Source organism: Paroedura picta, chromosome 10 (genome assembly GCF_049243985.1).
Source record: "Paroedura picta isolate Pp20150507F chromosome 10, Ppicta_v3.0, whole genome shotgun sequence".
Lineage (NCBI taxonomy): Eukaryota > Metazoa > Chordata > Lepidosauria > Squamata > Gekkonidae > Paroedura > Paroedura picta.
In genome coordinates this window covers 13,437,537-13,465,342 of record NC_135378.1, presented here as the reverse complement: position 1 = coordinate 13,465,342, position 27,806 = coordinate 13,437,537, and the positions used below count along the sequence as shown (strand labels likewise).

Sequence of the window (27,806 nt, the reverse complement as noted above, 5' to 3'; positions counted from 1 at the left end):
TACCAGAAAGAGGAGAGTTTGCGGACCTCTGCCTTAAAAATAGAGACATGAAGTACTAGTCACTTTTTAAAATCTGAATCTGATATAGATTCAGATTTGAGATTTGAGATGTATGTTGATCTGCAGACACTATGCTTTCTAGCAATGCCAAGAAATAAGGCACTTTTACATTGAACAGTCAAAACATGATGCTTGATATTGGCCTCTTATTATTCACAGTTATTCACACTCAGTTATTCACTAAACCAGGCTTCCTCAATTAGGGTTTCATGAAACCCCTGGGTTTCTTGACAGCCCCAGAAGGGTTCTGCCAATTAGGCAGGAGTTAATTTATGTTTAATATATTTGGAAAACACTTAGAAATGGCACTAGAAATTGCATTTACTTGAATCATCCAGGGCGCTTTTAAAATGTCTTTAATTTTTTAAAAAACTAAAGTAGTCAGTTCTCCTCATGTCAATAAAACTGATTTAAAAAACAACAAAAATAAAGTGTCATTCAATTTTTACATTTTTGAGAAAATGCATTTCTTTCTCAGGAGATCTCCAGCTGCCACCTGGAAGTTGGCAACACTGCAGCGGTGCAGGAGCCAATGTCTCTGCTGAGAGAATAATCCATTCCCACCCTGTAGGGCTGCAAGCTCCAAGTTGGGGGACACCTGGAGATTTGGGGGGTGGCTCCTGAGGAGGGGGGGGCTTCAGGAGGGGGGGGCTTGGCAAGGTTCAAGAGTCCACCTTCCAAAGCAGCCATTTTTGCTTGGTGAATTTATCTCCAGGCACGGCGGCTTCCAAAACGGCTGTTGCAGGCCAACGCCGCCAGCGCCGCACTGCGGGGGACGGGGGGCGGAGGCGCGGGCGCCAGAGCATAACTTGGCGCACACATGCAGGCATGTGTGTGTGTGTGCGCACGCTGAGTTACGCACCAGCGCCTGCACCTCTCCTCCCCCCCTCCACGGCGTGGCGCTGGCTGCGTCAGCTTGGAACAGCCAGTTTGGACACCACCCCGCACAACCCTAATTGGAATCCCAGGAAATCTCCAGGCAGGGCCAAGTTCTCTGTTGGGCACAGTAGGCACGGTGCCTTCGGCCCACACTGCTTTTAGGGGCCCATGAAAACGTTGTAACTTCATTTAAAATCAGAAGAAAAAAATCATGAGTAGAAGAAAATGTTCAAGGCCCATGAAAATCTGTCACATTCTGCCTAAAACAGAAGAGAATGTCGATATCCTTAATGTTATATGAAAAATAATGTTACTATTGATATTATTATGGTGGGAGGGGCCCAGGAAGGCAGAAGTGCCAAGGGCCTAGGCCAGTCATACTGCTGCTGAGTCTCCAGGTACTGCCTGGGGGCCTCCGCCCTCCCCTCGTGCCTTGTTTGGTTTGTGCTCCGACCAAGACAATATGGGGCAGTGGAGTCAGCTGCTTCAGGCCCCATGGCTGGACACCCTCATGGCATGGTTTCCTTCCAAAGAAGCAAAGCTGCTCCAGAAATCCTCACTCAGTCCATCCCAAAATGCAGGCTAGTTTTCCTGCTTGTTTGAGAGAAACTTTACGCTGGACCACACCTTTAATTTCATCATAAACATTTAAATGATCTCAGCAACATTTCTTGAAATTTAACAGAGCAGTTAGATTGGACACAGAGGGTCAGATTCTGGATGCACTTGCCAAATTCAGCCCCAGAGCAAAAACATGCTCAGTGTACAGACCAAAAAAAGAAAAGTATTTTTTCCTCTTCCTTCTCCTTTCTGAAGATCGGAAACTGTGTAACATTTATAGGCACTAGTAGGGGAATAAATCAGTTTTAAGCCTGTGTAACCCATTTCTTTACAGTTTTGTAACAAGGTGTACTTTCTTCGATTTTAATCTGCATACATTTGAGACTGCAGAAGCTCTTCAAAAATCATCTTTTAATGGCATTGCAATTTATAGACAGTAACTAATTTCAAACTTCATAGCACTTGGCTTTTATGATTATTCCAAATCATTTAAATGCAAATGAATTTCCAGAGAGAGAAAACACCGAAATGCCCTTGAGTGGCAACCTGTAACAGAACGGCAAGCGGAAAGCGTGGCAGGGATGGGAAGCAGCCTGGTGGGGTTTGACAGGAGGTCTGGCTAGAAAGTGTTTGCTGAAATCCAATTTACATTTCATTTCACATTATATTCTATTTACCCATTTTGCCATTTTAATATGACTTATTTACTTAATCCCCTGCTCGAAACCTCCTCCTCTGCCCAAAGAGAATCTTGTGGAAGGCCAGGAGAGAACTTTCCGCTTCCATCTCCTACACAAGCCCAGGCGCTTGCACAATTCCCGTGCCGTTCTGTGATCTGGCACATGAGAACATTCTGCTGGAACTGGCCCAGTGCTTCTGGAGTCCTACTAGACCTCTACTCTTGCCTGTGCCAAAATTCAGAGGGGGACGATACATGCAGAATGCAAAGCCAATAGGGTCAGGAATGAAGGGCTTCACTGCCCAATATACTGTCCATTGCTTCATCCTTCTGCCAGCTCCTGGCTCTCTCAAGCGGAATTCTGCTGAGAGTTCCTGTGAGGGTCGCCAACTCTGCACTGGGAAATTCCTGGATGTTTGGGTTGGAGCCTAGTGAGGGGAGGGGAGCAACCTCAAAGGGTATGAGGCCATAGAGTCCATGTGTCATGCCCGCACCACCTGTTGAGAGGCTAGAGAGTGCTATAGAGGCCATAGCTGACCTAGGTGCACTGCCCAGGCCAAGCCCCCCACCCAGGCTGCCTGCCATCAAGGATCGCATTGAGGATCAGGGCCAGCCCAATCCGCTAGATGATGAGCAGCCTGATCCCAGCCAGGCTTCTAACCAGCCTTACCTGCCAGCACTGCTGAGACCCACAGGGAAGGGCCCTTCCAGCCCTGAGGACTCGCCAGAGTGGCAGCAAAGGCAACACCGTGCAGGTGTGACAGCTGTCAAAAGATCAGCTCAGCTGTCAACTCACTGCCAGTAGCAATGGGGCCCAGCTGAGCTTCTTCCTCAGGTGAGGACTAGGCCCAACTGCAGACCCTCTAACTCAGGGGTAGTCAGACTGCGGCTCTCCAGATGTCCATGCTGGCAAATGCTGGCAGGGGCTCATGGGAATTGTAGTCCATGGAAAGCTGGAGGGCCACATTTTTACTACCCCTGCTCTAACTGAAGACCATTCCACCCAGCCAAGGTGTCCTTAAGGAGGTACTTGAGACAAGCCTCTCTACGGGTGCAGTGTGTGTGTTCCCTGCCCATCTGCCTAGATTCTTGCTATTCCAGTTTGCTAAGGGGAAGCCCTGTTTGGTTAATTCCTGGCTCCTGACTTTGGTTTGATTTCTTGAGTTCATTCCTGGTTCCTGACTTTGGCTTTAGCTCTTGACCTTGTTCCTGGTTTTCTGACTTTGGCTTGCTCATAGAATCGTAGAGTTAGAAGGGGCTGTACAGACCATAACATATCAACTAGAACAATATTTTAACAGGAACAGGAACTTTGAGACCCTTAGGTAGGTCAGTATATCCAGTCATGGAGCAGGGTATCTGAGGGGGGACCAGCAGATGTTGTTTGGTCAGTCGGCCTCAAGCAAATGCCTGGTGGAGAAGGTCCCTTTTGCAGGAATAGTGCGGAGTTCCTGCGGAATAGTGGGAGTTCTGGCAGGGCCCTGATCTCTCCATGGAGCTTGTTCCACCAGGTGGGGGCCAGGATGGAAAAAGCTCTGGCCCTCGTTGAGGACTGACATGTTTGTTAGTGAGAATCCTGGCTGCAGCATTCTGCACCAGTTGTAGTTTCCAGATCAATGATAAGGGTAGGCCTGTGTAGAGCGAGTTGCAGAAGTCCAGTCTAGAGGTGACCGTTGCGTGGATCACTGTGGCTAGATGTTCTGGGGCCAATCAGGGCACTAGTAGCTTGGCTTGGCGGAGGTGGTGGAATGCCAGTTGCGCTACCTTTGTGACCTGGGCTTCCATTGTAAGGGAAGCATCCAGGATCACACCAGGTTCCTGCCGTTGTGAATCACTGAGAGCTGTACACCATCTAGGTAGAGAACCATCAGGTAAAAGTAAAGGTATCCCCTGTGCAAGCACCGGGTCATGTCTGACCCTTGGGGTGACGCCCTCTAACGTTTTCATGGCAGACTCAATACGGGGTGGTTTGCCAGTACCTTCCCCAGTCATTACCCTTTACTCCCCAGCAAGCTGGGTACTCATTTTACTGACCTCAGAAGGACGGAAGGCTGAGTCAACCTTGAGCCGGCTGCTGGGATCGAACTCCCAGCCTCATGGGCAGAGCTTTCAGACTGCATGTCTGCTGCCTTAGCACTTTGCGCCACAAGAGGCTCTAGAGCAGTGGTCCCCAACGTACGGGCTGCGGCCCGGTGCCGGGCCGCGAAGGCCATGGCGCCGGGCCGCAGCTCCCTCTCCCCGCCCCCCCCTGCAGTAAAAAACTTCCCAGGCCACAAGCTTGCGGCCCGGGAAGCTTCTTACTGCGGAAGGGCGAGGAGAGGGAATCAGGGCCGCGCCCGCGCATCGTGCCTGTGCGGGCCGCTCCTGTGCATCGCGCGAATGCGCCATGTGTGGCCGAAATCGTGCATGTGCAGCACTTTTGTGCATGCGTGCATCTGCAAAAGTGCCGCGCATCCGCGATTTCGGTCGCGCATGGCGCATTTGCGCAGGCGCGGGCCACAGGCGTGGGCCGCTGCCCTGCCGGTCCCCAGCCTCAGAAAGGTTGGGGACCACTGCTCTAGAGAACCATTAACTTACAGGTAAATTCAAAAACTAAAACCCTGGGACAGACAATTGAAGGATTATGATGTCTCTACACTAATGCACAGGGTATATTAAACAAGCAGGAAGTCCTAATAGAGCAAGGAAACTGTGACCTTATAGGCATTACACTTTGGGGTCAGAGGCAAATTTCCTCCAGGCCAGACTGGCCAGGGTTTTTGGGGTTTTTGAAGAGGGGAGCATCATCTGGACATAGAATTGGGGTCATTGTGGTGACCAGGTGGTTGTGAGTTTCCTGTGTTCTAAAGGAGGGGGTTAGACAAGATTACCCTGGAGGTCCCTTCCAACACGTGATTCTATGACTCTATGATCGAGGAGTACAGTCCACACAGGACAAGCTTTTAAACACTGCCAAGATCACAAACCAGTGTGCAGGATCAAATTAGAAACTCACAAAGAGAAAACCACCCCAATTTGTAAAGAAGGGCATTACTATGCAACTGTTCTAGGACATCAGTGAAAATGCCCCCCAACCCTTTTCAGTTTAGTGATATGAGACTGAGGAAGCACCATACGGCTTCTGCCTGAGGACTCCTCCATACACATTGCAGCCCTGTGCAAAATGTGCCGGGGTTACAGGGGACTTCTGCACATTCATTTCTATGTGCTGGAGTGTTTTCTGAATTGTATTTTCTGAAAAAAGTATAATTATTCTTCTATTGGACTGAAGCAAGTCTGAAGGGCAGCAAAATGCATCCACAGTGGAAACGGATCTGTGTGAGGAAAGAAATTCATTGTAGGCCTTTCAGATGCAACCAGACTGCCTACAGCAGAGCCTCACAGAATTTGTGGCAAGCCATGAGCTTTATGAGTCACTGTTCTCTTCATCTAGCCCATCTTGAGCTATTAGCAAAAAGACTGTAATGCTGGCTTCATTTACTTTTTTCATGGGGGAAAAACAGCCAAATGGCCATTCTGATTATTCGTGGTACATAATCTGCTGCATGATGAAAACATCCATTTGTGAGAACAATGTCTCATTGTCAGTTCTTGGTAATCAGGAAAACAACACAAGCCCATCAGATCTCCTTGTGTCCCTGTGCAGGCATGTGATTACAAATGAGGCTTCTAGCAGTTTAAATTCCAGGTTATGAAGGCTTCATTGTGTTCAGAAAAAATAATGAAGTAGTGACACCCAGGCTCTTATAGGTATGTGGGATATATACGTGCTCTGGAACTCTTTAATCTGTCCACCTCCCCCCTCTCTCCCCCCTCACAAATACACACACACACACGTAAACTCCTTCCCTCCCCACTTCCCCGTCCCCTCTCCTTCCCTCTTCCTTCCCGGACCTGCTCCTGGTCCTTCCCCCGAGAGATACACACACACAAACATGAACACAAAGAGTCCTCCCTCCTCCCTCTTTACCTCTTTTCCCAGGAGTGCCCCTGCCTCCTCTGACCTGAGGGCAGCACCTGGGCCTGCACTGGCATCATGACCTGTGCGCTGGTCCCCGGAGGCCTGGAGGGCAGCTGCCCTGCCCCCAGGAGCCCTCCGGCCTCTGGCCCAGCCTCTAGAAGCCTCCGCACCACCCAGAGTCCCTGCCCTCTCCCCCTCCCCCCCTTCGTGGTGGTGCTGGCCTGCCCGGCTGCCGCGCTTCCCTGCAACTGCCCAGGCCTCCCCATGCAGCGTGGCAGTGGCCCAGCCTCCTCCTGCCATGGCACCCCACAACTCTCCCAGCCTCTTCTGGTGCACTTCCTTGGGCAGGGCTACGGACATCATGCCCATACCCATTTCTGTCCCAGTCACTGCGCCGGAAGATGTGTTCCACTTCAATAATAAAATCAAACCGCAAAGCTCCAAGATATATCTTTTATCCTCTTTTAATGTCCAATAGCATCTGCTGGTTTTTGTTTTGGGAAACAGAGAATTGACTATGCAGTGGGAGAGAGATGAAAAATCTCAGTGGTGTGTAATGGAGTGGCTGCTTTTCGGCCTGCAGCTCTGGGCTGGGAAATATCTGGAGATTTTGGAGGATGGCGCTTGCGGAAGGGGACGGACCTCAGCAAGATATAGGTCTACTGAGTCCAAAGCAGCCGTTTTCTCCAGGGGAGCTGATCACTGCCACTGGGAGGCCAATTGTCATAGCGGAAGATCTCCAGGTGCAACCTGGAGGTTGGCATCCCTATTTAGAGTGTGGTTCCGGAGGGCACAACCTGAAATGAACATCAGATACTCAAGAGCCTTCTGCTGAATTATTGGCTGTTTGTAACCCACTTTTGGCAAAATGCAAGCACTCACTTTGAGGTACTGCTTCTGCTCCCCAAATGTTAGTGTCCAAGATCTAACAGAGTTGTTTTCATTTCGATCATTAAGACGCACCACGCTTGATGGGGACGGCATTGCCTTGAAGCAGCCGAGACGCTGAAGAGGGAGAGCAAGAACCGCGACAAGGTCTCCTGGGGATTTTTAATCTTGTCTGCCTGGCTGCGGTGACATTAATCATTCAGTGATGTGTTCAGGCAAGGGAAGAGTTGCCCACGGGGTACAGAAGTTCCCACAGCGACAGCCAATGCGCATCATTACCCAGTGTGATTCCTGCAGAGGCAGGAATTTCCTCCTCTTTCCTTCTTTCTTTCTGGCCTTGAAAAATTCGACGACATTCACTGTTAGGAACAAGTGAAAGGAAATGCAAAATCATTTTTGAATTGGCCAGATTTGTTGGAAACAGGGAGACTTCTGCGGGGCTCTCGAAAGGACTCAGAGAAAATCCATTCAATGCCCCCTATCAAAGCCCAGCACACGGGGACTTCCTGGACCACACTGCAGTCCTGGAATGCTAAATCAGCGTATCATCAGTCTGAGCTGGTTGGCGAGAAGGCATTTATTAGATTTATTGATCTACGGCTCCAAGCCAGGAACAAACACTTAAAAACACAGAACAGTGCTATAATTATTACAAAATATTGCGAACCTATAAGTACTGGTAAAGATAGGGTCTCTAAAATAATATGAAACAGGAATGGTTTAAAGGAAAAATTAAATTACCAAAATTTGTTACAAGTTTCCAGTGCTAACATGTGTTTGACTTGTAAGCTACAGCCACAATATGTAGCTACATCAGTGTTATCACCTGAGAGGGGCATTTTGATTTTTCCTTCCTCGGATGCTTCAGGAGACCAAAGCAAAAGAGAAGCAATGATATTATTGCAGTGTACCATAAAGAGTAGATACCTAAAGAAAACATCTCTAATCCCCTTGAGGTGGCATGAAGAAGATGCCCAGCCTGGCTGGATCTGGACTTTCTTCCTGAATGAGGTCAGTTAGGAGGCCTGCCATCATAATGCGGGTTAACAGTATCCTCAACTGGCTTTACACCATAATGCTTTGGCCCAGGTAATCTGGTCTGGAACTTCTGATCTATTTCTGGACATCCCCTGATTTATTCTATCACCAATTTTTAGAACAGAATCCTTACTTTTTCTTGGATGCTTTAGGATGCTTTGGGCTGATCCTGCGTTGAGCAGGGGGTTGGACTAGATGGCCTGTATGGCCCCTTCCAACTCTATGATTCTATGATTCTACTGACAGAAATAGGCTCCGAGTTGTTGGGGAAGAAATTATATTTTCAATTATACCACCACTAGTAATTAAGCCCGCTGTAAAAAAAATACAGCGGGCGCTAGCCATTCCCAACCACCCTGGCAGCGCTACCCGGGCGGGTGGGAAGGGCTGCCCCCCCGAACTCCCCCCCCTCCAGGGAGAAAGGCTCCCCTGGGTCCGGGGAGGGCAATCGCCGGCTGTGCAAGTCCGCCCGGCAACCCCAGGCATCTGCCAGGCCCTGCAAGAGCCCCGCCATGTCTGCGATGCAGAGAGGCTCTTGCAGGGGCCGGCAGAAGCCCGCTCCCCCCCACCTGGCCGGCAGCCCCAGGCTTCTACTGGGCCCAGCAAGAACCCCACCGCGTCAGCGACGCAGCAATGCTCTTGCAGGGCCCGGCAGAAAGCCATCCCCCACCCGCCCGGCCGCTCTCGGCTTCTGCTCCTGGGGGCTTCTTCTCCTGGCCCCCCCCGGCAGCGACCCGGGGCCTTCTCCTGGCCCCAGGAGCAGCCTCGCAGCATCTGTGACATGGCGAGTCTGTTCCTGGAGCCGGGAGAAGGCCCCGACCTACCGCAGGGCCCTCCCAGTGGGGGTGGGAAAGGAACAGCTCCAGGCTTCTGCTGGGGCCAGAAAGGAACAGCTCCAGGCTTCTGCCGGGCCCACCCAGCCGGCAGCCTCAGGTTTCTGCCGGGCCCAGCAAGAGCCCCGCCGCATCTGCCTTCTCCGCCTTGACCCTAGGTGGAGGAAAGCCCGGGCCGGAGGACTTACCATGCGGGCTGCCTGCTCAGTCTGCGCGGTGAGTCCCTGGCCGGGCCAGGCAAGGCTGGGCCAAGCAACCAATGGGCGGCTTAGCCCTGGATGGACACTTGGAGGGCCCAATCAGGAGGAGCTTCGCGGCTCCTGATTGGACCCTCCGAGTTTTTATCCCGGACAGGGCCCGCCCTAACTCCTCCCCAGTAGCTCTTACCCTTTTATTTAATCCGCTCCGCAGCAGCGGTTAAGGATATTTGATGGTTCTATATTGAGATTATTGGGAATTATATTGTCAATGTTTTTAGGGATTGAATTCTGTATTTTTATCATATTATACTGTGAACTGCCATGAGCCAGCTTGTTGGGAGTGGTGGTATATAAATTTAATTATGAATGAATGAATGAATGAATGAATGAATGAATGAATGAATGAATGAATGAATCCAGTAGAGCTGCCAGCTCCAGGATGGGAAATTCCTGGAGATTTGGGGAGAAGAGTTCACAGAGGGAAGGTACAATGCCATAGAGTCCACCTTCCAAAGTAGCCATTTTCTCCAGGGAACAGTTCTTTGTCATCTGGAGGTCTTTTGTAATTCCAGGACACCACAGGGAGGCTGGCAACCATGATATCCAGTAAGGCCTAGATTATTGGACTCAAAATGATTTGCTTAAGTCTGTTCAGGTCCTGATTTGGGCATTCCTCCTTGTGTCCATGGGGTCGCGATGGGTTGGACACAACTTCGCACCTAACAACAACACCAACCTTGTGCTCCTAGAAATGAAAACCAGCACCTACAAATTTTAGCGCAGCTCCCATGTTGTAAACACTATTCTTGCATGTGCGTGTGCATGTGAGTATGTGCATATGAAAGAGAATTAAAAAAAAAACTTTTATTGGCATATAAAACTGTAAAAGAATAAAAATTAGGGTCAAAGACAATATTGGTTAGGGCTCAACAGAATAGATGCAGGGAACTCATATACAGAAAGTTGTTCCTATAATTCGCATCTTCATGGCACCTTGCAAAACTGTAGCCATGTTTTTTATTATTTAAGAATTGGTTTTATTCAAAAGGAAGGAAACCTTAAGAAGGAGGGAAGATTGTGCCATCCTCCGATATATGGGGGTGTGGGTGGGGTGTTTAGTTTTTACAGATTTAATGAACTTTAAAATAATGAGCAGAATTTACCAATGTACCTTTAAGATTGATCAAAATGTTCTCAGCTGATTATTCTATTCCATGTCAGAGACTCAGCCCTCTTTACACAGAGTCCAGAACTCCTGTGCCTGCCCTCCTTTGTTCCCTCCCTGGTGTATAGTACATTTTTACCGTTGCCTCATAGAATGTAAGCATGAATTAATGAAGGTTGTTTAGACAATGTGACTCAATCAGTACTGCTTTGTACTGCAGCCAAATTGAATAACTGAGGATATATTGAGTCAGAAAGTGCCAATGGCATCCTAAACTTAAAAAGCTTTGCTCTTATCTCTGAAGGACAGAGGGGTGTTCTGCAGTGAAGATACTTTGTTCACCTGATCCTTGCTTGCTATTCTGAGATGCTCACAATACCGTAGATGAGCTTTCATTATCTCATGCTGGCTGAGCTTTACTGGAAAACTAAAAATGCCATGGTTGAGTGTTGCATTGCATACCAAGCCACGGACAATTCCTGTCCATATAAATGCAGGCATCTGAAGAATCCTACAGTTTTGCCTCTCCTACCCCTGATCCAAGTACTGTAGTTTAACAGTTCCATACACATAATATTTAGGGGCTTTTCGCACGCCTTCAAAATCGCACAATGGTTGCCAATTGAAAACGCTATTGATTTGCCGTTATGCACAACGTCATTGACAATCTGCCACACACCTGAAACCGATCCGCAAAAAGCGCTTCGTTGTAGTGCTTTCAGGGAAATCCCCAAAAGTGGATTCACCCTCCGGAAAGCGATACACTCCTGCAACCAATCTGCAACACTAGCGAAAAAGACCTGTGCGTTAACATTGTTGCGGTTTCTACAAAGTCCCTCCCCCTGGCTCTCTCCTCTGATCTTCCGGCGAAGCGATCACCATTTTTTTTTCTCCGAGCGAGCGGGGATAAACGCACCAACGAGCCTCTGTTTAGAGGCTTCCCCAGCTTCAGTCCCTCCCCAGAGTCACTAAGCACCAACAACAGAGAAGCCCGTTTGCTGATGTATTTTCCCTTTATTTTTTACACTGTTTTCGGCCGAAAATCGGGCCCGTGAGAGGGGGGGGGGATTTTTTTTTTTCACTCGGAGGGAGCGTGGCAACGATTAAACGACAGCTCAAACACACCTGCCAGCTGGATGGGTCTCTCCGTTGCAACGAATCAACACAGATTCGTTGCAATGGGTGTGTTTAAAAAAAAAACTTTCTTAAAGGGAAAGGGGCTGTTTGGGAGCATGCTAACGGCTGCCCATTGGCTGCTTGACGGCCAGGGGTGGGACGAGCTTGGAAATAGCGCTTCCTTTCTAGCGATTTTTGCTGAGACCGGAAGCTTGTGGGAAATGATGGAAACGCAACTGGATTCCACTACAAAGTCAGGTATGCATAATGACGAATTCCACTATTTTAAATGGTGATTTTTCATTCAGCAACCAATTTGCTACAAAGATCCCGGTGCGGAAAGCCCCTTATTTATTTTATTTAGTTTTTTATTTTTATACAGCCACTCTTCCAGTGGTCTCGCAGGGGTTCACAACAGAATAAGAACAATAAAATACAATAAAACCCCTATAAAATACTCCTTATTCTGGGAATTTGCTCAATTGTACAATCATTCTCATTTTCCTTGCTTGGATATTCCTGTTGCTTCAGGGTGGGGGGGGTGTCTCCCTGTTTTGCATGTTTTGCTCTCTCCAGCTGTTTGATTTGTTATTGTATCACTATATGTCTGGGGGCCGGGAACTGACTTGACTGGGTTCGAGGTAGTTAATGCTTGTGTGAGGTAGTGATTAGGAGAAGTGGGTTCTTATCTGGAGATAGAACCAGGTTTAATTTCCCGCTTTCTCACATGAAGTTGGCTGGCTGACCTGGCCAATCACAATTCACTCAGAGCTTTCTCAGCACCACCTACCTCACACGGTGGCCCTTTTGGGGAAAAGAAAGGTGATTGTAAATTGCTATTAGTATCCTTAAGGTAGAGAAGAGCAGGGTATAAAAATCCTCCTCCTCCTTACAGATAGGGCAGGCACATGATAAAAGAGCTCGTGGAAAACTTCCAGGATTTTGTTGATTTGGGGGGATTTTCCTTCCAGTTTAGAGGAAACTCGGTCTAGCCACAGTGAAAGGAACAAGCAGGAGTCGTTTTTTTAAATCTTAAAATGAATGGGAGGACCCCAGGGACTGAAGCAGGCCAGATCTTCTCAGACTGTGACTGTTTCCGCACTACAGAGTTCAGTTTTGTATTTTTAAAGGGTCAACTTTTCTGTCCATTTACAAACTAAAATTTGCTTCTTTAGGCGCAGTCCCAAATTGCTCCCATTTCTATCCATTGCTATCCCGCTCAGGCATGAGCCAGTGAGCAAGTGGAGGGATAACTGGGAATCAGGAAGCACTGGGGAATGCAGAGAGACAAGAGAAAAAGGGGTGTTGGGGAAGATAATGGAGCAGATATTAAAGGGAGCGATCTGCAAACATCTGGAGGACAATTTGGTGATCCAAGGAAGTCAGCATGGATTTGTCTCCAACAGGTCCTGCCAGACCAACCTGGTTTCCTTTTTTGACCAAGTAACAGGTTTGCTGGATCGGGGAAATTCGGTTGATGTCATTTACTTGGATTTTAGTAAAGCTTTTGACAAGGTTCCCCATGATGTTCTGATGGATAAGTTGAAGGACTGCAATCTGGATTTTCAGATAGGTGGATAGGGAATTGGTTAGAGAACCGCACTCAAAGAGTTGTTGTCAATGGTGTTTCATCAGACTGGAGAGAGGTGAGTAGCGGGGTACCTCAGGGCTCGGTGCTCGGCCCGGTACTTTTTAACATATTTATTAATGATCTAGATGAGGGGGTGGAGGGACTACTCATCAAGTTTGCAGATGGCACCAAATTGGGAGGACTGGCAAATACTCCGGAAGATAGAGACAGAGTTCAACGAGATCTGAACACAATGGAAAAATGGGCAAATGAGAACAAGATGCAATTTAATAAAGATAAGTGTAAAGTTCTGCATCTGGGTCAGAAAAATGAAAAGCATGCCTACTGGATGGGGGATACGCTTCTAGGTAGCACTGTGTGTGAACGAGACCTTGGGGTACTTGTGGATTGTAAACTAAACATGAGCAGGCAGTGTGATGCAGCGGTAAAAAAGGCAAATGCCATTTTGGGCTGTATTAACAGGGGCATCACATCAAAATCACAAGATGTCATAGTCCCATTGTATACGGCACCGGTCAGACCACACCTGGAGTACTGTGTACAGTTCTGGAGGCCTCATTTCAAGAGGGACGTCGATAAAATTGAAAGGGTACAGAGGAGAGCGACGAAGATTATCTGGGGCCAAGGGACCAAGCCCTATGAAGATAGGTTGAGGGACTTGGGAATGTTCAGCCTGGAGAAAAGGAGGTTGAGAGGGGACATGATAGCCCTCTTTAAGTATTTGAAAGGTTGTCACTTGGAGGAGGGCAGGATGCTGTTTCTGCTGGCTGCAGAGGAAAGGACACGCAGTAATGGGTTTAAACTTCAAGTACAACGATATAGGCTAGATATCAGGAAAAAATTTTTCACAGTCAGAGTAGTTCAGCAGTGGAATGGGCTGCCTAAGGAGGTGGTGAGCTCCCCCTCACTGGCAGTCTTCCAGCAAAGGTTGGATACACACTTTTCTTGGATGCTTTAGGATGCTTTGGGCTGATCCTGCATTGAGCAGGGGGTTGGACTAGATGGCCTGGATGGCCCCTTCCAACTCTATGATTCTATGATTCTTAACCTAGTGGGGAAAGAGACACCCCCTTCAACAGGAGAAAGCGCCTGCCGATTGGGCCCTCCGCTTGCCATTCCGGCCCCAAGGGGCCAATCAGCCCCTTGGTACAGAGCTGATATTGGGAGGCGTGAAGCGCCTCCCGACCCCCCCCAACTCCGCCACCTTCCACACGCGCTGAACACTGCGCCAACCAGACAACCGCCATGGCCAGCCTGCTGGAGGTGGCCACTGGTGGAGGCGCAACGGGAGGATGATCGCGACCAGGCAGAGCTGCGCAGCCCACCTGGAGCCAGTCCGGCCCTGGGAGCCTTCGGCCGTGGCCAAGGAACAGCCCTGCTGTGTCAACAGCGCGCTGGGCCTGTCCCTTCGCCGCTCCTGAAGGCCGGAAGCCGCCCGCAGCCAGCCTGCAGCAGCCAGCCTTTGCACCAGCCAAAGGGACAGCCTCGCCGTAGTAAGCAGCCGCACGGCCTAATGTCTCATTTGCCCCTCGGGGGGGCCATGCTCCGCTGCTGCTTCCCCACCGCACCCACCCACCCAATGCGCTCTTCTGCCACCCCCACACAATCTCCCCCGCGACCCTTGATCCCCCACCGCTCTGCCAGTGTTTCCCCACACACAACCACACACACATCCCCAGTCACCAACCAACACGCTCTTCTCCAGCCAACCCCCCTCGCCCCCCCATGAGTGCTCCACCGATGCTTCCCTGCACACACAGCCAATGCGCTCTTCCCCCACCCACCTCCCTCGCCCCCGTGATCCCCCACCGCTCTGCCGACACTTCCCCGCGCACAACCACACACACACCGCCATCTTCCCCCCTCGTCCCCATGACCACTGGACCCTTCACACACACACCTGTCCCATCCCATTCCACCTACCTCCCTGCCTTCCTTCCTTCCTTCTTTCTGACTTCCTCTCTTTCTCAATCTCCTTCCTGTCTCTTTGTTTCTCCCTCTCACTTGCTTCCTGTCTTTCTACCTTACTTCCTTTCTCCTTTCCTTTTTTCCTCCCTTCTAGCCATCCCTTCAACCACCCCTTGCCCTCCTTTCTCCCTCCCATTCCTCCTTCCCTCTTCTACCTTCCTTTCCTACATTCTTCCTCCCCATCTGCTAGCACCCACTGTATTTTTTATACAGCGGGCTTAATTTCTAGTTAATGGATAAACTAGAAAGAAAGATTCAGAAAGAAAAGGCGGAAATGGAAAAGGAGGAGAAAGAAAGGTTAGAGCTGAAGCAAGAGTCAAAAATCCTGGGCTCTCCGAGATGTCCAAATGCTGTGGGATTTGCCATGTGTAATGTAATCTGTTTTGATTTGATTTCTCACCCCTTTTGCTTACAGTAAGTTGGCTGCCATTTTGTCCGGAGAATTCTACACGTAACTCACACCCCCTGGTTAGTTATCTCTCCCCCTCGCTGGACTCCCTACATTCCACACCTTTTGTAATCTATGTTCCCTCGGGCCAGACTGGTACCTGGGCTAGCCCTACCACCTCCTGATCAGTGGCCAGCCTCCACTGTGGCCATACCGACCATCTGCATCTCAAGGCAAAGCCTTGTGTGTGTGTGTGTGGGGGGGGTGGGGGGGGGTTGATGATCCAAAAGCAATGTAGGACCTGCACTGAGGGCCCCTCCTCAGTTCAAGCAAAGAGAGTGTTTGTTGCCACTTCAACGCTACCCAATAAAGAATGATTTTACAATCAGGAGTCTTGTTAGTGTCTACAGGGGGCAATCCTCACATGAGAGACCTGTACTTTGATTTGATTGCAAGAAAGAAAAATAGACAACATCAGCAAGAATTATTATGAACTGGAAAAGTTAAAAAAAATAGTAATGGCTGAAAACGAAAAAAGGAACATGAAGAGGAGAGGTGAGAGAAGACACAAAAATAGGAAAGGCAAGCAAATGGGCTTCGCAAGGAAGACAATTACTGAAGACAGCAACAGAATACAGGATGATCTTGATAGGCTCGAGAAGTGGGCTAAACAATTAAATGTAAAGTTCTGCATTTAGGTAGGAAAAACCAAACACACCAATATAAGATGGGGGAGACTTGTCTTGGCAGTAGCATGTGCGAAAAGGATCTAGGAGTCTATGATTCTATGAGTAAAACAGAAAACATGGGAAGCTGTTAAGCGTCTGAAGAAAAGTTTGCTAGCAGAATCCGTAGCAATGGAGGTGTGCTATGTAGTTCCCACTTCTGGGTATTTCTGAGAGTACATCCTTCTTCTCACTGTAGGCAGGTTCTCTACCAGGTTCTTCTAAACCAGTGGTTCTCAGCCTTCCTAATGCCGCAACCCTTTAATACAGTTCCTCATGTCGTGGTAACCTCCAACCATGAAATTATCCAAGTGTTCTTTCACAGAAATTAAACTGAAACTGACCAATGGGGTGAGGAACCATTGCACATGATTGTATATAAAATGTTTTCTTTTTTCCTGGGGTTTTTCAGTTCAGTTCTGCCTCTTGTTTCGCCATGCTGATCTCACTCTTTCCCGCTGCTCCAGACAGACGAATGCTCTATTTCGATCTACCCTTCAAGGCTGTTGTATGGATGGCACCCCCCCCCCGGCCAAGCTGCTTGCCCTGCCGTGATCCCTGTGAAAGGGTTGTTTGACCCCCGCAAGGGGGGTCTCGACCCCAAGGTTGAGGACCACTGTCTTAAGAGCAGGTTCCTACTTCCATTGTCAGCAGGCAAAAGACCCCTTCTTCCTCTGGGCAGCAACATATATATATATCTTCCTATTCCCCACCACTACGGGAAGCCCCGCTTTGCTGGGAAGTCTGGGAAGAAGAAGTTCTCCTCCAACCCCCCAGGTGCCTGTTTCTTTCCAAGGCTTATTAACCAGGGGTAGTCAAACTGCAGCCCTCCAGATGTCCATGGACTACAATTCCCAGGAGCCCCTGCCAGCGAACGCTGGCAGGGGCTCCTGGGAATTGTAGTCCATGGACATCTGGAGGGCCGCAGTTTTACTATCCCTGCTTATTAACATTTGAAAGGAGGTGAGATTTAAACTGTGTTCCTTTAAAATAGCAGGGGGCGGGGGCATTTTGCCACACTTCCCTATTGCTCATGCATTTCACTAATGACATCTGAACCCTCAAACAATGTCTTGTGTCCAAAGCATCAATTTTCTCCCAGGGAACTGATCTCTGTAGACTGGAGCTGAACAGTCATTCTGGGAGATCCCCGGGCCCCACCTACAGGTTGGCATCCCTACTCAGGAGGGGCCTGGAACTCTCCTTGGATCAGACACATCTGGGTCTCAAATGGGTCATAGTAGAACAGCAAACTGGAGGTAGGCACAGGCTGGGAGTCTTCAAGTTTGAACAGAAATTCCCACCCCACTCCCAGTCTGTCCCTAATTCCATTTTGCTGTTCTACTATGACCTCCAGTAGACTCAAGTTTGCAGGGTAAAAACCCAAGGGAAGCACTAAGTCCTGGAATGAAAACTCCCCGAAAGAACAGAAGCCACACCTGTCGCTTGAAGGATGACCTCGGGATTCTGTGGCTGTTGGGGGTTGCTTGGCAACCACAGCAGTATTACAGAACATTCCTAGCCTGGATTCCTGTAAAGTAAAAGGGTGAGGAGGCAGGAGTCGATGGGAGGCGGGGGCCCCAGAAAGGTTCCTGCCCCAATTACTGTTCCCCTGATGAAGGAGGCCTCGCCCATCAAAGGTCCAGGAGCAACTTCTGAAGACTCCGCAGGGGGTGGCTCTGGACCCTAAAGCCTGTGTGGACAACAGCTGCAGCCACCACATGACCAGACTCTGCCCTGGGCTGGCAGCCACCACGCAATGGAGCCAAACTTTTCAAGGAAGACTATGACAGGTAGCGAAGGAGGAGGGAAAGCTGAAGACAGGGGAACAAGGAAACGTTTGTTGGCTGGGAAGTGGAAAGTAGAAAAAGAAGGTATAAGGCCATAGGGCTCTGACTTTGCTTCTGTGGCTTGTATAGGTTTTATCATTATTGTCTTGACTGTGCTTTTCTGAAGTTCTACGAATATTGTAAGCCACCTTGAGTTCCACGAGGCAGAAAGGTGGCTCATAAATGTTTAAAATAAAATGAAGAAATAGGAGCAGCTCAGGAACCAGAAAAAGGAAGCAGCAGGGAAGGGGGATACAGTGGCAAAAGGGTGCTATGTGGTGATATACAGGTCAGCACATGAGAGCTGAAGCATAGAAATGAACCAAGATCTGTGAGTAGAGGAAAGAATCAACATTTTGGAGTGGTGAACTCTGAGACTGTGACACAGAAGCCACCTCATCGAAGGAAGACTTGTTGCCTCAGGGAAACTGAGAGGACAGATGCTCATTCCTTGCCAGCTGCTCCAAAGTGGGATGCACCTAGGACCATCACACAGGCAGATAGTGGGGCCAGGCTGGGCTCCTAAACAATCTTTGGGCTGCCAAATGACACTGCTCTACACTCTGGAGACTGTCCTCTGAATAGAGACAGACAGTGGTTCTAGGTCAAACGCTGGCACTAGAAAAAGACGCTTCTATTTGGAGCACCAGAAAAAGGCTCCATACCTTCTGCATGAGAAAATGAGGTTTGAACCACCACCTACAGTCAGGGAACTCTATCCTCTGAGCAGACCTATGCTGCACCACTGTCCAAAGCCTAATTATCCCACAGTGAGGGACCTCCAGCACCAAAACCAAGAAGAAGAGTTGGTTCTTATATGCTGCTTTTCTCTACCTGAAGGAGACTCAAAGTGGCTTACAATGGCCTTCCCTTTCCTCTCCCCATAACAAACACCCTGTGAGTTCGGTGGGGCTGAGAGAGCCCTGATATTACTGAAGAAGAAGAGTTGGTTCTTATATGCCGCTTTTCTCTACCCGAAGGAGTCTCAAAGAGGCTTACAGTCACTTTCCCTTTCCTCTCCCCATAACAGACCCCCCGTGAGGGAGGTGAGGCTGAGAGAGCCCTGAGATTACTGAATAAGAAGAAGAAGAGTTGGTTCTTATATGCCGCTTTTCTCTATCCGAAGGAGCCTCAAAGAGGCTTACAGTCACTTTCCCTTTCCTCTCCCCATAACAGACCCCCTGTGAGGGAGGTGAGGCTGAGAGAGCCCTGATATTACTGAAGAAGAAGAAGAAGAAGAGTTGGTTCTTATATGCCGCTTTTCTCTACCAGAAGGAGTCTCAAAGTGGGAGGGGGGAGGTGTGAGCTCCATGCCTGCATGTGTGCGTCTGCCGGCATGCCGATGCCCGTGCCTCCCCTCCTGCGATGCGGCACTGGCTGCATTGGGAGTGAACAGCCACTATGGACACCAAAGCACTCAGCCCTGTGCCGTGCCCTCTCCGTGGCCAGACCTCATGGCGAGCAGAACAGCTGTGCTCTCCTGAAGTGCCTGAACACTCTTCAAGGGCTGCTCAACAGCAAGCCCATTGCAGCACTCTAGCCCGGGCTCTCCTCCCCTGCTAGAGCAGCCTCTGCTGGCTTCCTCTGAGTGATGCAGAAAGAGCGCTTCAAAGGTTAAGCTGACAACGCAATTTAATTTCCAGCCCCAGGTACACAGTGATGACTCAGAGATAAATTTAGTAGCAGCCATTTACAAAACTGCCGGGAAAGGGAACATTTGCTTGACATCAGACGTAGGAACGTAGTTGAGCTAAATATGAACACACGCCATGGCAACAGGGAATCCCCCAGGGGTCATTACTTTTCTTGACATTCAGCTGTGATCCTGCTTTGGCACTTCTTGCTTTAACCGTCATCAGCATTAGTGTCAAGTCCTATCACTATTCTCTAATAGCAATTTTGTGTCATCCACATATCTCTTATTGTTAATATTCCTTCCATCAGTTTTCACTCCACATTCATCAAAATCTAATTTAACTTTCTTTACAATATGCTCTGGATTAAAATTCAAGAGACGGGGCAATAAAAGACTTCCTTGTCCAATTGGATTCCATTCTGTTTCTCCATATTCTGTCCTGACAATAGTCTTGTCCAGAGCAAAGCATTGTATAGCAGTGGTCCCCAACCTTTTTGAGGCTGGGGACCAGCAGGGAAACTGTCCGCCCGTGCATGCTGTGCATGCGTGCCTGTGCATTGCGCCTGCATGGCCGGAATCGCGCATGCGCAATTCCGGCCGCGCATGGCGCATGTGCGGCCCGGCTATGCATGTGCAATGCGCAGCCCTGATTCCCTCTCCTCCCTCCCGCAGTAAGAAGCTTCCCGGGCCGCAAGCTTGCGGCCTGGAAAGTTTTTTACTGCGGGAGCGGAGAGAGGGAGCCGCGGCCCGGCACCAAGGCCTTCGCGGCCCAGCACCAGGCCACGGCCCGCGGGTTGGGGACCACTGCTGTATAGCATAGCCTTTATTGGCATACAAGCCAGAGTACCAAGTCAAAGCACCTTGACTGGCATAATCATAACAAAGCATTTGTGATGAAAGACAAAGTTTTTCAATTCCCAATTCATTTGAAGAAAATCCTATGGAGGAATTTTGCAACAGCTTCGGTTACTTGATGGTTTTGATCCAATAAGAGAAAATCCACTATTATCGTGGGTTTGTGAATCTTGTTCTCCCTCATGAGAGGATTTATGGGCTGTTCTCTAAGATCGTTGTGCTGCTCACAAAAGAGCAGAACATGTTCCACCAACTCAGGTTTCTTTAACGAACATGTACAAAGTCTGTCGGCGTATGGGATTTTGGCATAGTGACCTTTACTCACTGCTGTCGGTAGGAGGTTTAGTCTTGCAAGCATAAAAAATAGTTTCAAGGAAGGAGATGTTAAGGACATTAAATACCCCGGGATCCTCCTTCCCGGAAGACAGATTTTGAAAAAGATGGGAGAGCATGTTGTGCATGCTCCAGCGACAGTGTTCTGATAATCAATATCTAAACAGTACAGTACAATTGTCAGCTACTTGGTTGAACAAACAGAAAATCAGCACTACTTAATATCAGATCGCATGCTTACAACCTTAGAAAACACCAAGATTTAAACAAAGCACATCCAGCATCACAAAAACACTCCTTAAACACCGTGGAACCCCATTGCCCTGGTGACAATGCCACCTTGCAGCGTTTCTCGAAAAGTTCCAGCAAATAGGCCTTCCTTACCTGTTCCGGGAGCCTGATCTACTCAGTGGAAGCTATTTAGGTCGGCTATCAAATAATCAGATGTCGTGGCACAATCTAGCATGCCAGATTAGAAGTCTGCACTCCTAACCACTACACCAAACTGGCTGGTTCTTATATGCCACTTTTCTCTACCCGAAGGAGTCTCAAAGCGACTTACAATCGCCTTCCCTTTCCTCTCCCCACAACACACCCTGCAAGGGAGGTGAGGCTGAGAGAGCCCTGATATTACTGAAGAAGGAGAAGAAGAAGAAGAAGAAGAAGAAGAAGAAGAAGAAGAAGAAGAAGAAGAAGAAGAAGAAGAAGAGTTGGTTCTTATATGCCGCTTTTCTTTACTCAAAGGAATCTCAAAGTGGTTTACAGTCACCTTCCCTTTCCTCTCCCCACAACAGTCCCTCTGTGAAGGAGGTGAGACTGAGGGAGCCCTGATATTACTGAATAAGAGTTGGTTCCTAGAGGCTACTTTTCTCTAACAGGAGTCTCAAAGTGGCTTACAGTCACCTTCCCTTTCTTCTCCCCACAACAGACACCCTGTGAGGTGGGTGAGGCTGAGAGAGCCCTGATATTACTGAAGAAGAAGAAGAGCTGGTTCTTATATGCCACTTTTCTCTACCCGAAGAAGTCTCGAAGCGGCTTCCAGTCGCTTTCCCTTTCCTCGCCTCACAACAGAGCCCTGATATTACTGATTTTGTTTTATTGTACACATTCAGAGAGTATTATATATTTTTCACAGCCAGTTCAATTTTATTTAATTTCATTTACTGTCACAGACCAACCAGTAGAAAACATAAGATTACACATATAAAATCAATCATAAATGGAGAAACACAGCCACTTGTTATTCTCTGAAATTTAAAAGGGGGGATTATTAAATTTGAAATTGACAATATAACACTAAAATTGTATTCAGTATTTAACCTTTTATAAGAATTAAGAACTTTATAAGAATTAAGAATTATTTTACCTCCTTTGCTTTGGGTTTAGGTAAAGAATTACTTGTATATAGGGTGTCTGTTGTGGGGAGAGGACGGGAAGGCGATTGTAAGCCTCTTTGAGATTCCTTTCGGTAGAGAAAAGTGGCATATAAGAACCAACTCTTCTTCTTCAGTAATATCAGGGCGCTCTCAGTCTCCCCTCCCTCACATTTTGGAATATGAGTTTTCTACTCCAAAAATTGTGATGATGTGTAACTGATTTTTAAAAAGAATATTCTCCTGCGAGCAGTAGATTGAAAGCCCCCAAGTAGCTTTGAAGACATCAGAAAATGAAAGGTTCATGTGCAAATTATACTTGAAACGGAATAAGCTTTCTTATCTAGACGCTGCAAATCTTTGATTCCTTACAAGACTAAAAGCGGATTCCTTTCAGATGTGATGTGCTAACAAATAAATGTACATAATTGAAAGCACAAACTGAAAAGATGGCTGAATGAAAGGAACACAGCTATTCTAACATTCATTCATGAGCCCTTTTCTGGATCAAACACAAAAATCATTTTGAATCGACTGCCTGCCAGTCAGCAAAGAAAACAAGGATTCCATGGGCCACTGGAGCTGTGAAATGCAGAAAGGGTTTGTCGTTCTGCAAACAAGTACTGACATTAGAAATAGGTGGACATTTTCCTTGTAAGGCTGATTCATCTTTACATCGTAACAAAGAACATAAGCATAGTCATGCTGGATTAGATCAGTGGCACATTAACGGCATAGTCCTATGCAGAGTTACTCCTCTTGATTCCTATAATGGCAGAATCCAATAACCCAGAATCCCACAAAGCAGAGGGCAGAGGGTACCCAGGTCTGGATTGGGAAACACTTGGCGCTTAGGGGGGCGAAGCCCAGGGAGGGTGGGGTTCGAAGAAGAGAGGGACCTGTTCAGTGCCATGCAGTCCACCCTCTAAAGCAGGGGTAGTCAAACTGCGGCCCTCCAGATGTCCATGGACTAGAATTCCCAGGAGCCCCTGCCAGCGAATGCTGGCAGGGGGCTCGTGGGAATTGTAGTCCATGGACATCTGGAGGGCCGAAGTTTGACTACCCCTGCTCTAAAACAGCCATTTTCTCTTGGAGAACTGATCTGGAGATCCCTAGGCCCTCCTGGAGGTTGGAAATCCTATGCCCTGCTCTTATGTAATTATTTTTTCTAAAGTGAAAATCACCAGGCTATTCAACCTGTCCTCAGAGGGAACGTGTTGCCACCCTTTGTTTATTGTTGGTGTCCTTAATTCTAAGCGCCTAGCCATTTACCTCTGCAGTAGTGGAGCTCTTGGCCATTTCAGCCTCCTCACTGGGGGACCCGTAAGTGGGAACATCCCAGCCAAAGTATTGCATAGCTGCTGCAGGGAAGTTAAATACCAGGCGCCTCTTGGCAGTGTTAGGCCTCAGCATGGGTGGTGGGATGGCAAGTATCATAGGCCTAATAGGAAACTCTATGGGCCATTCCGCATGAGTTCAATGTAGCAGAGTTCAATTAGTAGCAAATGGTAAACGCTACTAATTTGCCGTTCCTCATGACATCGCACACAATCTGCAACAGTCCTGCAACACTAGCGCTAAAATCGCTTCGTTGTAGCGATTTCCGGTGAATCCAGAAAAGTGGATTCACCCTCAGAAAATCGCTACACTCCTGCCAACAACCTGCAACACTTGCGAAAAAGACCTGTGCGTTCTTAATGTGGCGGCTGCAACAAAGTCCCTCCCCCTGGCTCTCTCCTCCGAACTTCCAGTGAAGCAATCGCCATTTTTTTTCCCTTGGAGCGAGCGGGGAAAGCAACGAACCAGCGAGGCTTCATTCACCCAGCGGGGCTTCTCCGGCTACAGTCCCTCCACAGAAGTGCTTTAAAGCTCCCCTAAGTCCCCAAGCACAACACAGCCCTCTATTTGCAAGTTCCCTTTATTTTTGCCCAAAAATCGCACCCATGGGGGGGGGATTTTTTTTCACTCAGGGGAGCGTGGTAACGATGACTCGCCAGCTCACATGCCTGCTAGATGGGTCTCTACCTTAGGAAGAATCAAGGCATATTTGTTGCAACGTGTGTGTTATTTTTTTAAAAACCTGTGCTTAAAGGAAAGGGGCTTTTCGGGAGCATGATAACAACCGCCCATTGGCTGTTTGTTTGATTGACGGCCAGGGGTGGGAACATGCACAGAAAAAATCGCTTCCTTTCTAGCGATTTTTGCGAGACCAGAAACCTTTGGGGAACGAATGAAACACTACTGGATTCCACTACAAAGGCAGGTATGCGGAACGCCGAGATTCCACTATTTAAAATAGCGTTTCCGCTTTGTGAAAGCAATTGGCAACATTGGTCCTTGTGCGGAAAGGCCCTAGGTTTTCAGCAAGAGCCGTGGTGCATGTGTGCTAGCACAAATGGTTCTCCCCTTTTCACCCCTTCCAGGCCCATCATTGGCCGTTTTGGGATGGGTTGGGTCAACAAGACTATATATAGTCATCACCATATATTTTTTTTAATTAATTTAAAAATTAATTAATTATTTTCATAGAATCCCCTGTTGAGAAAGCCGTCTATAAAAAGATTAAATAATGTAATGTAATGTTTCATGTATATGGCTCAGGGTAGGTAACAATAAAAATGATACGAAAAAGTAAAATACAAAATAGTTAATACCAAAATCCTAGCCAGCATGATGGCAGAAAGAGTTTGTAGTTCAGTATTGATCTGATCTGAAGATTTCTAGGCCCTAGACTCTAATCTGGTGAGTGAGGTTTGATTCCCCACTCCTCCTCCACATGCAGCCAGCTGGGTGACCTTGGGCCAGTCCCAGTTCTCTTAGAGATGTTCTACTTCTTTTGTGGGGAGAGGAAAGGAAAGGGGTTTGTAAGCTGTTCTGGGACTCCTCCAGGCAGTGAAAAAATAAAATAAAATTTATATTCCATTTTAAAATTGAATTCATTCTAAAAGGCCACCTGCCTCTTGCTGACGACAGAGTTCATCGAAGCCTGTTTGATGGTCGATGGGGAGGGTGGTTGATACGGCTGATATTTTGGGCAGGGAGGCCAGAAGAAGATCTTTAAGCATTTTGTTATAAACGTCAGGGTGAGGGGCAGACACAGAAGGCTGGAATTGTTTTCGAGGCTATTGGTGTACATGAACAGCCTTACCTTGGCCATGATCCAGCACCATCCCGCCCCTTCAGCAAGCATCAGAGGGGCACTTTATTTTAGAGCAGAGGTAGTCAAACCGCGGCCCTCCAGATGTCTGCGGACTACAATTCCCATGAGCCCCTGACAGCAAATGCTGGCAGGGGCTCATGGGAATTGTAGTCCATGGACATCTGGAGGGCCAGTTTGACTACCCCTGTTTTAGAGCATTGAACTAATATCTCCACCTTACGATTTCCTTTACCTTGTTTTGCATTGTTTGGTGTAGGTTACATTTCTATTTCAGTTTGGGTTTTTTTTATCCTTTAGTTATAATCACGATGAGCAATATGTCTAGGAAACAGGATGTAAATAATTGCAGAGAATAGCAGCCCCTGTGCTTGCACTCCACTTAGCAAAGTTTGAAGCTTCCCTTGTGACCAAGGACCTCTTCACCAACATAATTTAAGTGGCTGTGAAAAATCCGGAGGAAGCATTCCTTGGCTGCTCCGTGAAGCAATAAAATCAGCCCTGGATTAACCATTAAACAAAAGAAGCCAGGGGGCCTTCAGGGACCAAGGGAGGGGGCTTCTCGAAGGGGGGCTGGCTTATATTGCTTAGTGTTCAATCCTTAAAAAAAAAAAGTTTAATAGAGTTGTGGTGTCTGGCCTGGGGGATGGCCTGGAAGAAAAATTATTCTTTTAACCTTTGTTTTCACCTTCAGCACCCATTGAGTCTTAGCGTCTTGTCAGGCAATGGGAGAGCCAAAGGGCATCCTGACTGGGCTGAATTTAGGGCATCAGTTGGCCTTAATCTGGCCCCAGGTAGAATGCAGGTAGGCATGTCCTCCCTTTGGACTAATTTAGGAATTAGGAATTGTCTTGGATCATGTGTGACCCAACTCACAAGTTTCTGATTGGGATATGGAAATATATATTTTTATACAGCCCTTCCTTCAAGGCATTCAGGGCAGCATCCAATAATAATAATCCATATCATAATCATGCATGGTGCTCCCACTCTTCATTTGACTCTCATAGCAAACCTGTGGCAGAGGTTTGTCTGAGAATTAGTGCCCCATCTCTTCAGTAACATGAGACATTGCTTGCCATGCCGTTGTTCTCTGGGCTTGGGAGACGAGGCTGGAGAACCAGCTGGTGCTTCTGTCTCCAGCCAGGTGTCCAGAGGCTGAGTGCTTGTACCCTGTTCAGATTCTGACCTGGGCTCCTTGGCCAGTTCTGAGTCTGCTGGTGGTTCCTGTGGCTCCAGTGCTTTTCCTGGCAGAACATTCCACACTGCTTCTTCCTCGGAATCTGATGAGGTTGCAGCTGGCTGGGGCCTGGCAGTCCTGGCAGTATGAGCTCTCAGTCCACAATGGCTGCCTGATGTGGGGGAGCCGCAAGGCTGAGGCTGCAGGTATTGGAGACCCTGCATAAATGCCTCCTGGGCATCGTGCATATGAAGGGGTTAGCGCACAGCTACATCTGACGACCAGGCATGGACAAAGAAATTGCACACTGCCAAACCTGCCAGACAAGCAAGGCCTGGTGCAACCCTGGGAGACAATGCTGTTGACAAGACATGTTGACTTTGCAGGGACATTCCAGGCATTCTTCATGATGATGGACCTGCACTCCAAGTGGCTGGAGGTCATGCTGGTCACCACCATGTTGTCTCGGGTCATCATCAAGGCCGTGTCCCACAGACTGCCGAACACGACTGTGTCAGACAATGGGGCCCAGTTCACATGGTCAGAATTCCAGAAGTTTGTTTGTGTATTTATATTTTAAAACTTATATACCGCCACTCTCCAGAGACTCGCGTCAGTTTACAATAACAACAAAAGCACAGTAAAAAGGTAAAGGTAAAGGTATCCCCTGTGCAAGCACTGGGTCATGTCTGACCCTTGGGGTGACGCCCTCCAGCGTTTTCATGGCAGACTCAATACGGGGTGGTTTGCCAGTGCCTTCCCCAGTCATTACCGCTTACCCCCCAGCAAGCTGGGTACTCATTTTACTGACCTCAGAAGGATGGAAGGCTGAGTCAACCTTGAGCCGGCTGCTGGGATTGAACTCCCAGCCTCATGGGCAGAGCTTTCAGATGGCTGCCTTACCACTCTGCGCCACAAGAGGCTCTTAAAAGCACAGTAAAAGCCCCTAAAACACCCCTTAACACATTAACTAGATGGTGATCAATAAGAATTCTAATCCCCCCCCTGTCCCCGTTTAGCACATGGGTCAAAAAGCTCTTCCAGTGGGAGTGAGGGGTCTGATCTAACACACACTCATGAAATCTAACCTGTTCCAGCATGTCATGTCAGGGCCTTTCCACTCATCCACCAACTGCCAGGCCAAGACAGTGGTCCAGCCCATGAAGGAGACATTGACCAGAATCCTTCAGGCTGACTGGTCACAGAGGCCTGTGGAGTTCCTGCTCCAGCAGCACATCATACCCTGTTTGGCAACTGGCTGGAGCCCAGCCGAACTACTGATCGACCACTGGCTGACTACGACTCTGGTTCGGATCCACCCCCATCTCACATTGGCTCAGCACCCCACTCCTTCACTCCAGGACAGCCAGTCTACGTCACTGTTCCCGTCT

General features: G+C 48.3%; 1 protein-coding gene across 1 annotated transcript in view; it reads left to right on the top strand.

The window, feature by feature from the left end:
- LOC143819693 (uncharacterized) overlaps window positions 1-27,468 on the top strand; it is a 53,538-nt gene extending 26,070 nt beyond the window's left edge. The window contains exons 5-6 of the mRNA XM_077301598.1: window positions 26,802-26,955; window positions 27,435-27,468. Coding sequence (XP_077157713.1) covers window positions 26,802-26,955; window positions 27,435-27,468 — 188 coding nt within the window. The remainder of the gene's footprint in view (window positions 1-26,801; window positions 26,956-27,434) is intronic.
- The last annotated feature ends 338 nt before the right edge of the window (window positions 27,469-27,806 follow it).